At 41.3% G+C, this 14,410-nt stretch overlaps 2 protein-coding genes across 2 annotated transcripts in view; both read left to right on the forward strand.

The window, feature by feature from the left end:
* The window catches only part of enpp2l (ectonucleotide pyrophosphatase/phosphodiesterase 2-like), a 31,863-nt gene extending 21,893 nt beyond the window's left edge, over positions 1-9,970 (forward strand). The window contains exons 24-25 of the mRNA XM_021572043.3: positions 6,140-6,293; positions 8,746-9,970. Coding sequence (XP_021427718.1) covers positions 6,140-6,293; positions 8,746-8,916 — 325 coding nt within the window. The 3' untranslated portion in view covers positions 8,917-9,970. The remainder of the gene's footprint in view (positions 1-6,139; positions 6,294-8,745) is intronic.
* A 1,645-nt stretch (positions 9,971-11,615) lies between these two features.
* Positions 11,616-14,410, forward strand: part of LOC110496257 (venom phosphodiesterase 1) — a 37,607-nt gene continuing 34,812 nt past the window's right edge. Inside the window, exon 1 of the mRNA XM_021572044.3 lies at positions 11,616-11,818. Coding sequence (XP_021427719.2) covers positions 11,777-11,818 — 42 coding nt within the window. The 5' untranslated portion in view covers positions 11,616-11,776. The remainder of the gene's footprint in view (positions 11,819-14,410) is intronic.

Here is a 14,410-nt window from a genome sequence, read left to right on the forward strand (position 1 = left end):
TGAAAAACAAATGATAGTTCCACTAAGTGCAAACCAGATGGAATAGTGTATTGCCGCAGAATGCTGTGGTATCCATGCTGGTTAAGTGTGGCTTGAATTCTAAATACATCACTGACAGTGTCATCAGCAAAGAACCATCACTCCTCCTTCACGGTGGGAACCACACAGGCAGAGATCATCCTTCACCTACTCAAAGTCTCACAGAGACAAAGCGGTTGGAACCAAAAATCTCACATTTGGACTCATCAGACCAAAGGACAGATTTCCACCGGCCTAATGTCTATTGCTCGTGTTTCTTGGCTGAATCAAGTCTCTTCTTCTTATTGGTGTCTTTTAGTTGTGGTTTCTTTGCAGCAATTTGACCATGAAGGCCTGATTCACATAGTCTCCTCTGAACAGTTGATGTTGAGATGTCTGTTACTTGAACTCTGTGAAGCATTTATTTGGGCTGCAATCTGAGGTGCAGATAATTCTAATAAACGTGTCCTCTGCAGCATCCTCTGAGTCTTCCTTTCCTGCAGCAGTCCACACGAGAGCCAGTTTCATCATAGTGCTTGATGGTTTTTGCGTCTGCACTTGAAGAAACTTTAAAAACGTTAAAAGTTACTGATTGACTGACCTTCATGTCTTAACGTAATAATGGGCTGTCGTTTCTCTTTACTTATTTGAGCTGTTCTTGCCATAATATGGGCTTGGTCTTTTCCCAAATAGTGCTATCTTCTGCATACCAACCCTACCTTGTAACAACAAGGCACAACTTTTAATTCAAATGCATTCCAGGTGACTATCTCATAATGTTGGTTGTGAAAATGCCAAGTGTGCAAAGCTGTCATCAAGGCTACTTTGAAGAATCTCAAATATAATATATATTATGATTTGTTTAATAATTTTTTGTTACAACTTGATTCCATATGTGTTCTTTCATAGTTCTGATGTCTTCAATATTATTCTACAATGTAGAAAATAGTAAAAACAATATGAGCAGTTGTCCATGAGCAGTTGTCCAAACTTTTGACTGGTACTGTACCTGTAAATATGTTGCTTGTCCCACAGTGTTCAGTCATGGCAGTATCGAACTTGACAAGTTCCACAAAATGACCTTTGTTAAGGTTTGTTGCTGACTCGTCATGCCTCCTGAAGGCTTGCTCCTGCGGTCCCAGGTATATTACTGCGATTAACAGTTTCTTCAGAATGTCTCTGTTTTATTCACCTGTTCGATGTGCCTCTGGACACTGATCACTGCGGCCTGGTTGAGAGCCTTTTCGATCCGGACTCGACCAAAGAGCTTTAGTTTCAGGCTCGCCATAATGTGTTTTTTAGATTTTCCATATCGGTCAAGGGACCTGCTCAGATTTGCAAGATCAGATAAACCTGTGGTGGCCCAAGGGTTGTTGAGCAAACATGTGCTCTTGTCAAATAGAAGGCATGTCCAGCAAAACATTTTTTTTTTTACTTAGCACTCCCAGTTAGCCAGTCGTATTGTAATTCTCAGTGTTGAAATATCAGGTCCCACCCCTTGCTCCTCTCCCCTGCGCAATATCCAATTTTGGAGTCGGCCTCCCATTCACCTTGATTTTCAGTTGCTGCTCAAATGACAATTTTACAGAATCATTTTGAACTATAAACTCTAGAGCCCTATCTCCATCCATAGCTAGCTACTGCGGGACACATTCCAGAAGCTGACTGACGTTTTGCTTTGTTGTGATTTGATTGGAATGAAGCCGAATCCAAACTGGCATCCCTTGACATTTTGTTTTGCTGCACCAAGACCATTCAGAGTTGAGCTCGCTTATTATTATATGATTTTTTTTATCAAGGGAAGCCAAACGCTAGCTGGCTTCCCTTGCGATTGAATTCAATGTTACAGAAGGCAACATCATGTTATACTCTTTTTGACCAGACAGCATCAAATACATGGGCTACACAAAGGCTACTAAGACAGAGGGCGCTGTTTCCTCGCTTTGATGATTTCTCCATTGAGATATAGATTCAGCCTTGCCACTTGCGAATTTAATGAAAATGATAAAACACAGAGACTTAAGTAATTATATGTATACTGTGTATATATATATTTATTATTGTTTTTATGGGGAAGCTTGGCTTCCCTTGACGTCCATGAATACACGCCACTGCTTTTACCTAAATAATGAGTGTCACAAGCATAACCACCAGGATAAATGTATGGGCTTGTCCTCCCAACTAGTGGAGGAATAGGTTGCTGAATATGGTTCTGACGCCCATCCTTTTTATTAGCGATTGAAGTTCAGATAAATGGGGAAGTACTGTAATATAAATATGCATACACACATTTGGGGGTGATATTTCATCGATTATAGCATCTGAATTCTGGAATTGTTCAGAGGCAATTTTTCTGATTATAACCGCTTTATAACCGGACCAGGTCCGCTTCCTCTGGTCATGATTTTTTGGTTTTGTGTCTGCAGCTGTGCATGTTTCTGTGTGTGTGTGTGTGTGTGTGTGCCAAATCAAATTGTATTTGTCACATGCTTCGTAAACAACAGGTGTGAACAACAAGGCAGAGAGAAAAAAATAGAATAGTAATAATATAAGTAATATAAAAATATTAACACAAGGAATAAATACACAATGAGTAACGATAACTTGGATATATACATGGGGTACCACAGCCGAGTCGATGTGCAGGGGTATGAGGTAATTGAGGTAGATATGTACACATAGGTAGGGGTACAGTGACTGTGCAACAGGATAGATAATAAACAGTAACAGCAGCTTATGTGATGAGTCAAAATAGTTAGTACAAAAAGGGTCATTGCAGATAGTCTGGGTAGCTATTGGTTAACTATTTAACTAACTATTTAGTAGTCTTATGGCTTGGGGGTAGAAGCTGTTCAGGGTCCTATTGGTTCCAGACCTGGTGCATTGGTACTGCTTGTCGAGCGGTAGCAGAGTGAACAGTCTATGACTTTGGTGGCTGGTCTTTGACAATTTTTAGGGTCTTCCTCTGACACTGCCTGGTATAGAGGTCCTGAATGGCAGGGAGCTTGGCTCCAGGGATGTAATGGGCTGTACGCACTACCCTCTGTAGCGCATTGTGGTCAGATGCCAACCAGTTACCATAACAGGTGGTGATGCAGCCAGTCAAAATGCTCTCACTGGTGCAGCTGTAGAACTTTTTGAGGACCTGAGGGTCCATGCCAAATCTTTTCAGCCTCCTGAGGGGTAAGAGGCATTGTTGTGCCCTCTTCATGGCTGTGTTGGTGTGTGGACCATAGTCATTCTTTTGTGATGTAGAGGGGACTAAACATGCACTGCTGAGGGGCTGTCGTGGAAATTTCCTGTATTACCAAATCATGAGAGAGCAAACCACACACAAGTCAGAGTTATATCATAAAGTCCATATTTAATTATATGAGCTTCACCATAGCCCTGTGACTTTCAGATAAATTCAGTGTCTATAAATTAATTATCTGAGAGTGCTTACAAAACAGTTCTTAGTATCATTTATAGCCAAGACACACCCATCTCAACTCACATGACGAATAACAGATCTTAGGAACATTACACAAATAACCTTTTACTTGAAAGAGGAGTATCCCATAGCTAGATAGCATTAGCTATAAATTATTGTTCAGTTTGGTCTCCTAATCGAAGTTCTTAATCTCGTTCTTGGTACCACTTAGGACCAAAACATTACCTCAACCAATGGCATATATCAATTGTCAATTCTAGATACTCCCATCTCAAATACACCCCCTCCTGGACAAGCTCACCGAGACAGTGAGCCTCTTAGGTCATATACTAGATCAAGATAAGGGCAACCTCAGAGGGGATGTAATAGTTAGACACATTCCCATAAGAAGACAAGCCTGACCTCTCCCCTCTCTGGGCCCCTAGTGACTTAGCCCTAGCAGAGAAGGGATAACTGCAAACTGCCAACAGTATTATCCAAAAGAAGACATTCTAATGACATATTTCACATAAGCATTATTATGTAAATAAAGATCTTATCTGTTACCTAACTAATTCAGCCACGACAAGGCCCAAGTGGGTCAGTGTGTGTTGTTGCCTACCCTCACCACCTGGGAGCAGCCCTTCAGGAAGTCCAGGACCCAGTTGCTAAGGGAGGTATTTAGTTTAGTGATGAGCTTGGAGGGCACAAGTCAGTTAAGAACAAATTCTTATTTCAATGACAGCCTAGGAACAGTGGGTTAACTGCCTTGTTCAGGGGCAAAACAACAGATTTTTACATTGTCAGCTCTGGGATTTGATCTTGCAACCTTCCAGTTACAAGTTCAACACTCTAACCACTAGGCTACCTGCCACCCATTCAACTATGCTGTTGAATTCTGAACATGTAGGTGTTCCTTTTGTCCAGGTGGGAAAGGGCAGTTACCATACCAAGTGTGCAATAGAGATTGCATCATCTGTGGATCTGTTGGGGTGGTATGATGGTAATCCAATCCAATCCAATTTTATTTGTCACATACACATGGTTAGCAGATGTTAATGCGAGTGTAGCGAAATGCTTGTGCTTCTAGTTCCGATACAGTAATACCCAACGAGTAATCTAACCTAACAATTCCACAACAACTACCTTATACACACAAGTGTAAAGGGATAAAGAATATGTACATAAAGATATATGAATGAATGATGGTACAGAACGGCGTAGGCAAGATGCAGTAGATGGTATCGGGTACACTATATACATATGAGATGAGTAATGTAGGGTATGTAAACATAAAAGTGGCATTGTTTAAAGTGGCTAGTGATACATGTATTACATAAAAATGGCAAGATGCTTTGATGCATCTGTACTGACCTCGCCTTCTGGATGATAGCGGGGTGAACAGGCAGAAGCTCGGGTGGTTGTTGTCCTTGATGATCTTTATGGCCTTCCTGTGACATCCTGTGGTGTAGGTGTCCTGGAGAGCAGGTAGTTTGCCTCCGGTGATGTGTTGTGCAGACCTCACTACCCTCTGGAGAGCCTTACGGTTGTGGGCGGAGCAGTTGCCGTACCAGGCGATGATACAGCCCGACAGGATGCTCTCGATTGTGCATATGTAAAAGTTTGTGAGTGCTTTTGGTGACAAGCCAAATTTCTTCAGCCTCCTGAGGTTGAAGAGGCGCTGCTGCGCCTTCTTCACCACACTGTGTGGGTGGACCAATTCAGTTTGTCTGTGATATGTACCCCGAGGAACTTAAAACTTACTACCCTCTCCACTACTGTCCCGTCGATGTGGATAGGGGGGTGCTCCCTCTGCTGTTTCCAGAAGTCCACAATCATCTCCTTTGTTTTGTTGACGTTGAGTGTGAGGATATTTTCCTGACACCAGACTCCGAGAGCCCTCACCTCCTCCCTGTAGGCCGTCTTGTTGTAGTTGTTAATCAAGCCTACCTCTTTAGTGTTGTCCGCAAACTTGTGAGTGAACAGGGAGTACAGGAGAGGGCTCAGAACGCACCCTTGTGGGGCCCCAGTGTTGAGGATCAGCGGGGTGGAGATGTTGTTACCTACCCTCACCACCTGGGGGCGGCCCGTCAGGAAGTCCAGTACCCAGTTGCACAGGGCGGGGTCGAGACCCAGGGTCTCGAGCTTGATGACGAGTTTGGAGGGTACTATGGGGTTAAATGCTGAGCTGTAGTCGATGAACAGCATTCTCACATAGGTCTTCCTCTTGTCCAGATGGGTTAGGGCAGTGTGGTTGCGATTGCGTCGTCTGTGGACCTATTGGTGCGGTAAGCAAATTGGAGTGGGTCTAGGGTGTCAGGTAGGCTGGAGGTGATATGGTCCTTGACTAGTCTCTCAAAGCACTTCATGATGACGGAAGTGAGTCGTTTAGCTCAGTTACCTTAGCTTTCTTGGGAACAGGAACAATTGAAGCATGTGGGGACAGCAGACTGGGATAAGGATTGATTGATTATGTCCGTAAATACACCAGCCAGCTAGTCTGCGCATGCTCTGAGGACGCGGCTGGGGATGCTGTCTGGGCCTGCAGCCTTGCGAGGGTTAACACGTTTTTAAATGTTTTACTCACATCGGCTGCAGTGAAGGAGAGCCCGCAGGTTTTTTGGGGGGGGGGAGGGGGGGGGGGCTGTTTGTGTGTGTGTGCGTGTCTGTATATTCATTAAAGTGACCACTAATGACTGTCACCCCCAGGTACGCCGGAGTCTCGGCTCCGGTCCCCACCCACTACTACGTAGTGATCACCAACTGTCAGGATGTCAACCAGACGGCCGAGGCGTGTGACGGCCCCCTCAATGTCTTCTCCTTCCTCTTACCCCACCGCTCAGATAATGATGAGAGCTGCAAGGTAATTCTCTCACCACATGGGGGCACTATGTCTATGACTAGCTCTCTGCTTGAAGAAGACTACATCAGAAATTGTCATTCACCGCAGATCAAGGATCAGGTTATCCTACTGCCAGCCCTTACCGTAACCATTAGATGGATGAAATAGTATCTGACCCTGTATGAGTGGTTATGTGTATCTTGGCTCCACCATTCTTCCCCATGGCTGGGACTCTCTATATTCAACCACAGTTGCTTTAATCACAGGATTCTATACAAATAGAATCCAACCTCAGAGTGCGTATTTATTTCAGAGAACAATACCACATCATTGAAAAGCTATTTACTTAGAAATTACATGGCAACGGTTGGTATTTATGTGAACTAATTCAACTGACATTATTCCCTTGACAAACTCTTGGCACCACATGATACTTTCATGCTGAGGAATTCTTAAGAATCTTAGTGAAAGGTCTAGCATGACATTCTAGAATAATTTCAAGGGAACAGTTAAATGGTGTAGGGGAAGTACTTTGTTGTTTCCACTGCACAGTCCTTGAGTCAACTCTGCATCTAACATCCTTTTCCACCGTTTCTTATGTTCAGACTTCCATTCATGGGGCATCCCTTGCCCTACTGAATTATTGGAGTGACATTTAGAATTAATACAGATACAGACCATCTCTGTAGGCTACCTGTCACTCTTCTCACTAACCGTTTGCTACACAAACTCATAAAAGGCCTGATTCAGGGCCGAGATATTCACACACAACTCTGACCTTCCCGTTAATGACTTAAACAATGTGCAGATTACAGATTACGTTTTAAACTGAATTTCTTTGAAGTTTTATTAGGATGTATTAAGCTTTGCGTTGTCAGCAGAAGATGGCATTTATTGCAGCCTTCTGTGTCAGTTCAAATTTCACAATACAGTGCCTTCAAAAAGTATTAAGACCCCTTGAATTTTTCCTAATTTTGTTATGTTACAGCCTTATTATCAAATTGATTTTTTTTAAGTGTCCTCAGCAATGTACACACGATACCCCATAATGACAATGCAAAAACAGGTTTTTAGAAATGTAATAAACAGAAAGGCCTTATTTACATAATTATTCAGACCCTTTGCTATGAGACTCGAAATTGAGCTCAGGTGCATTCTGTTTCCATTGATCATCCTTGAGATGTTTCTTTGATCCTTGAGATGTTTCTACAACTTGGTTGGAGACCACCTGTGGTAAATTAAATTGGAAAGGCACACACCTGTCTATATAAGGTCCCACAGTTGACAGTGCATGTCGGAGCAAAAAAACGAGCCATGAGAACAGCTCAAAAAAGCAAAGAGAAAAGACAGTCCATTACTTTTAGACATGAAGGTCAGTCAATCTGGAAAATGTCAAGAACATTGGAAGTTTCTTCAAGTGCAGTTGCAAAAACCATCAAGCGCTATGATGAAACTGTCTTTTATGAGGACCACCACAGGAAAGGAAGACCCCGAGTTACCTCTGCTGCAGAGGAGAAGTTCATTAGAGTTACCACCCTCAGAAATTGCAGCCCAAATAAATGCTTCACAGAGTTCAAGTAACAGACACATCTGAACATCAACTGTTCAGAGGAGACTATGTGAATCAGGCCTTCATGGTCAAATTGCTGCAAAGAAACCACTACTAAAGGACACCAATAAGAAGACGATACTTGCTTGGACCATGAAACATGAGCAATGGACATTAGACCGGTGGAAATCTGTCCAAATTTGAGATTTTTGGTTCCAACCTCCATGTCTTTGTGAGACGCGGTGTGGGTGAACGGATGATCTCCGCATGTGTGGTTCCCACCATGAAGCATGGAGGAGGAGGTATGATGTTGTGGGAGAGCTTTGCTGGTGACACTGTCAGTGATTTATTTAGAATTCAAGGCACACTTAACCAGCATGGATACCACAACATTCTGCAGCGATACACCATCCCATCTGGTTTGCGCTTAGTGGGACTATCATTTGTTTTTCAACAGGACAAGGACCCAACACACCTTCAGGCTGTGTAAGGGCTATTTGACCAAGAAGGAGAGTGATGGAGTGCTGCATCAGAGGACCTGGCTTCCACAATCATTCAACCTCAACCCAATTGAGAATGTTTGGGATGTGTTGGACCGCAGAGTGAAGGAAAAGCAGCTAACAAGTGCTCAGCATATGTGGGAACTCATTCAAGACTGTTGGAAAATCATTCCAGATGAAGCTGGTTGAGAGAATGCCAAGAGTGTGCAAATCTGTCAAGGTAAAGGGTGGCTACTTTGAAGAATCTGAAATGCAAAATATATTTTGATTTATTGAACACTTTTTTGGTTACTACACGATTCCGTGTATCTTATTTCATAGTTTTGATGTCTTCACTATTATTCTACAATGTAGAAAATAGTAAAAATAAATAGAAACCCTTGAGTACATAAACATTTCATCTTGACTTGTGGTGGTATTGCAGAGCTCAGACGACGAGTCGCAGTGGGTGGAGGAGCTGCTGATGTTGCACACAGCGCGCGTCAGAGATGTGGAGATCCTCACAGGGCTGGACATGTACCGCTCCACCACCCTGAACTACACCCAGACCCTCTCCCTCAAGACCTTCCTGCACACCTTTGAGAGTGACACCTAAAACAGACACACACAGACTCACTCTTACTGTATCTCTGTATTGTTTTCACTCTCTTCTCAATCTTGTTACTGTGTTTCACTTCCCCTCTCTGTCTCTCCCCTCTCTGTCCTACTGGGCACAGACGCCAATTCAACGTCTACTCCACATAGGTGCAACGTCATTTCATTGAAATTATGTGGAAACAACGTTGATTAAACCAGCGTGTGCCCAGTGGGGTCTCTCTCTCTCCCCAGTACATCTCTGATCTTTAGGTGTATATTTGTATACAATTTGTCATATTTATTAGGTAGAAGATAATAATGCTACCACTTAGTCACACTAATTCAGAGAGCTCTAGTGTAGAAGTGGAATTAGACTTTTGCTGTGTGTGGTTCGAGAGAAAGTGTTGTGTCGTGAACGGAGTGTTTGTTTGGGGAAGTAATGGGTTGGATTAGGTAATGGGCCCTTTGGTTGCAGGAAGATGATTTCATATCTCTTAATGCCGCACAGTGATGATGTACTATAGCCTGAAGTAGCTGTGTAATTTGTGTGAAGACTTTACTGCCACCTCCTACACCTACATAAGGATGACAGAGCAAATGTTATAAACAGTCGAGGCATCAACGGCAACTTGCTGTAAAACTTTATTGGTGACACAAAGCGTTGTTCAGGTTAGCTAACAGGCTAGTGCATTGGTGTTATAAGTGCTAAGTCAGTTGTTATAAGATCTTATAACTGTGTTATAACATAACTTTAACAACTGGTATATGATTTATGACAGTGTTACGTTGGCCTGACAGTGGAGTCAAGTGCAATGATTGGCTGTTTGGCATTGAGCGTACTGTACTAAATCTATTACTGATGACGGCCCTGCTGGCAGCACACTTAACTCAGTCAAAGTCATAGAGATTCATCACAATTAACAATCATTTTCATGTCACTTAGTACAAGCTCCATTGACGGCCTCAAATGGTTGATATGTATGTTGATGGTATCTGGATATGTTTTTCCCTTCTAAATGGTGTATTATTAGCATGTGGCAAGGTTCTGATCAGAATAAATTCTTATAATATTGCAGATGACCATTTGAGTCATTTTTGCCACCGTAACCATTCAATCAGTATGTATGTTATGTATAGAGAAATTTGAGAGCACCATCTTGTCAATCATTTAACCTTGGCTGTAGTAGTTGGAGTAAGACCAAAACGCTACGTTTAAAAGGTGTGTTTTCTTATGTTATACTTTCACAGTTTTTTTGCTGTTTATCCATGAGGAATAATTGTGGAAGCTACGCACTAAAATCTGGGTGGTTGTTATTTCAGATTTAGATGACAGTGGCTCTGCAAAGTGCTTTTCCAGATCATTTACAAAGCTTAATTCCCTCCTTCAGTGGAATCATTGCTGGATTTGGCTACCGTTTAGATTATGCTTTGAAGGAAAAAAATTTTGATTCAGTCTTTACACTGATCTTACATACAGAGACTCAACAGTTTTCTTAAAGTTCCAAAGTCAGTGGTTATGAACGATTTATTGACTTTTACATTTTTTATTTGTATTTTTGTAATTTAGCAGGCATTCTTATTCAGAGCGACGTAGTTAGCGCATTGATCTTAAAATAGCTAGGTGGGACAAGCACATATCACATATTACACTTTTCCTCAATAGAGTAGCTATCAGCAGTCAGAGCTAGGAAAGGGGGAGGGGGGGGGGGGGTAAAGTGCAAGTGTTGGTTCAGGATTTTGTTTTGGGGGGGGTCTAGGTGAGGAGGGGGATTATTCAAGATACTCTTTAAAGAGGAAAGGGGTTCAGGTGCATTCGGAAGATGGGAAGGGACTCTGCTGTCCTAACTTCAGGGGGAAGCTGGTTCTACCATTGGGGTGCCAGGACAGAGAAGAGCTTGGACTGTGCTGAGCGGGAGCTGCCCTCCCGTATGGGTGGGAGGGCCAAGAGACCTGATGTGGCAGAACGGTGCTTGGGTTGGGGTGTTGGGTTTGAGCATAGCCTGAAGGTAGGGAGGGGCAGTTCCTCCAGAGCGACATACAGAATAACACTGTCATTTTTGCATCCATAGCTCCGTATAAGAATTTGCGAGTGGTTACAGTACATTTCTCCAGTCCCACCCCTAGCTTTTTACTGAAACAGGGGTGGGGGAAACGCTTTATTATTGTTTCGATTGCTGATTTAATTATCTATATTTCTTTATTTCAACAATTGCACCATCAACAATTGTTCACCAATTCCTAATAATACCAGGGCAATACTTGCCCTATTAATTAATAAAGTCTCCTACTCTCATAAAATATTGATTTTAAGATTAACATCACTTTATTGGTCAATTGCACACTGGGTCCAACCGAAATCTGACTTTCACTTTCAACCCAACCACTCTGAAAGACACATATATACACAGGCTTTTGGAGAGGTGCGGGGAGCTATTGTGGGGGGTTAAGTGTTTTGCTCAAGGGCACAACAGCAGGCAATGGCATCTAGAATTTGATACCAGCAACCCTCTGCCTGCCAGCTCACTTCCCAACAGATTTTCTTGTTGGACCCCGGATTTGAACTCGAAACGCTCCGGTTGCTGGCTCGCCTCTCTAACCTTTTAGCCCTCTGCAATCAGATCTGAACATTGTAAAAATCAGAGTTGCAAAACGTCTTCCCTGTAAATCATTAGCGTTTCCTGTAAAGCTTAATATCAGGTGAGTTCTGGACAGGTTCCCAAAGCTTTCAATTGGTCTCTTGCCTTTTACAGTTGCAGAAACACGAAGTTCCCTCTTCTGACAATAAATGACTTTCCCACACTCATGGAGTTCCAGAGTTCACTGTTGTGGTGAAGTAGCACCTCGTGTTGGCTGTGTTCAGAGCTGGACAGCTCTCAAGTATGGGGATAAGCAAGGAGTTGCAGGGAAAGAAGACTCTTGTCGTAAGTGCATCCAACATCCAGCTTCTTTTGAATGCTTCACTAATGGAAGTGGTGTACAATGAGATATGGGTAACACTAAACTGAAAGCCTGCAGGTAATATTTATCATGATGCAGTCATAATGTATTGTAAGACTTTTGTCTCATAATCACTGGTAAATACCAGCCAGTTGAAATGTTGATACATAGACATTATTATTATTATTATAATCGTTATTATAAAACCTTACAAAGGCTCATAAATGCTTAATATAAAACGGTATAAAACATACCGGCAGGCTTTAAGTAGTTTTAAGTGTTATCGAGATAGGATATGCATAAGATTGATTGGATTTATGGGAAAGGGTGCAATTGTACTTTATAATGCATACAAATAAACTACTCTTAGAATAATACTTACACTACTCATGAAATGCACTACAAAAAAATGATCATGACAATCAAAAGGATACCCGTAAGGCATATGAAGGGTATGAAGTGTTTCAGTGGGACTGGTAGCTTTACCATCACAGATGTGTGCTTATTGTGTATTGCCCACTCCACATGCCCAGTGTATTTGTGTCCTTTTCTCATTTTTTACCATATGTTCTCCACAGTGACTCAGCAACCCTACATTTTTTTTCCCGGAACACTTTACCATAAGGTTCCATTTGTGAAGGGGTAATAAATGGGATAGAACGGTTATTTAACCATTTGTAAATGCCTTATAACCCATTAATAAACGGTTATATCACATTGGCCAAAATAGTGTAATAACTGGTCAGTGTTAGTCAAATAGTAAGCCAATATTTACCTCCCGTTATTAACCATTTATATATGCACTTGGAAATGTTTATAAGATTAACCTTTATGTCATCTTGCAACCAAATGTTCAATGGTTGCACAGTTAAACTATAGTCATTTAACTTTTGGGTGTGATGCATTGTTGCTCTGTCCCAGGAACAGAGGATGGTTTTTATGATGTATCTTGACTGACCTTTGAAAACCTGATGCCCTGGTAATTTACATCCAGGACATTATTCAATCATTACCCCTTAACAGATTACCAGATTATATCAACAAACATCACTTCTCTGTGGTAGTTTAAGTACGGTGAACGCTCTGGTGTGAAATGGTAACCGTAATACCTTTGATTGGTGAAACATTGGAGGAGGTATCCTCTCACAGCGTTGATTGTTTTAGTCTTCACACCCACCATTCATTGACGGAACATATTTAACAAAGTGTTGAATCCTCTCTCATGTGTGTAGTGATGAGTACCCAATACTGCCTATAAGTATGTCTAACTTCTGACTGAACTCTCAAATCATCTATAAATGATTTACCCACATGTATAACTGCTAAAAGTATACCTTATTTTAAAGGTGACAGACCTATACACATCTATAACTGAGTTATCGACATGTATAACTGCTAAAAGTATCATGTTTCTTAAACAACAAGTTATCACAAAATACTATTAAAGTTGCAATATCGCTCCACCATTTCCTGGTTGCTGAAATTCTAATAGTTAGACTAATTTCAGTTTATGTTTATGAGCAGTCGTTGTGTAGAGAATCATTGTACCATCTAAACCGGTGTGAAATATATTTTCCATAACCAAAGATATTGTCACGTTCGTCGTATTGATGAGACCAAGGCGCAGCGCGATATGAATACATCTTTCTTTATTAAAAGAAGTAACACTAAACAAACGTGACGCTACATAAACCGAGTGCTGACAGGCAAGGACACATAGACAATAACCCACAAAACCAAAATGGAAAATGGCAACCTAAATAGGATCCCCAATCAGAGACAACGATAAACAGCTGCCTCTGATTGGGAACCAATTCAGGCCACCATAGTCCTACATTACCTAGACATACAAACCCCCATAGATTTACAAAAACCCTAGACAGGGAAAAACACATATCCACCCTCGTCACACCCTGACCTGACCAAAATAATACATAAACCATAGATAACTAAGGTCAGGGCGTGACAGATATTGTATTTTCAGCTGTTTGAAGCTGGTGTACAAAACCGAAAGTAAAAGATGGAAAAATAAAACGTAACAGGAAGCATTGAAATAGCACACATAAAACAGATGTATCACTTCTTAGACTTGCTTTCAATGAGAATGACAGATCTATAAACTTTAAAGAAAGTGGAAACATATTGACCATTTATTAATGAGTTAGGACTACCAGTATTTATAACTTCAAAAAACAAAATACCTTAAAAGAAAGTGGAAAACTTCTGGCCTTCTATTCATGTTGTTACAAACATTTCTAACAGTATATACAGTAATCTCCTCAAATATGCAATACATAGTAAGAAAATAAAATAGAATTTAATAGAAGGATACATTGGGAAAACTATTTTAATTGCAGTGACTCAAATCTGTAGCCTATCATTGGAATAGTGAGTAGTCTATCTAATTCAGATAAACAGGGGGTATTTTTATCCCCTTTTTAACATTACAAATCAGAAGAGAAATTGACAGATTAATAAAAAAATGACAAATGGGGTCGCGGGAGAATTTCCAAAATATATGTTTAATTCTTAATATTATAAAATCATCTTTGTCTTCCTAAATCACTGTAATATGG

Source organism: Oncorhynchus mykiss, chromosome 18, assembly GCF_057628025.1.
Source record: "Oncorhynchus mykiss isolate SJ-2025 chromosome 18, ASM5762802v1, whole genome shotgun sequence".
Taxonomy (NCBI): Eukaryota; Metazoa; Chordata; class Actinopteri; order Salmoniformes; family Salmonidae; genus Oncorhynchus; species Oncorhynchus mykiss.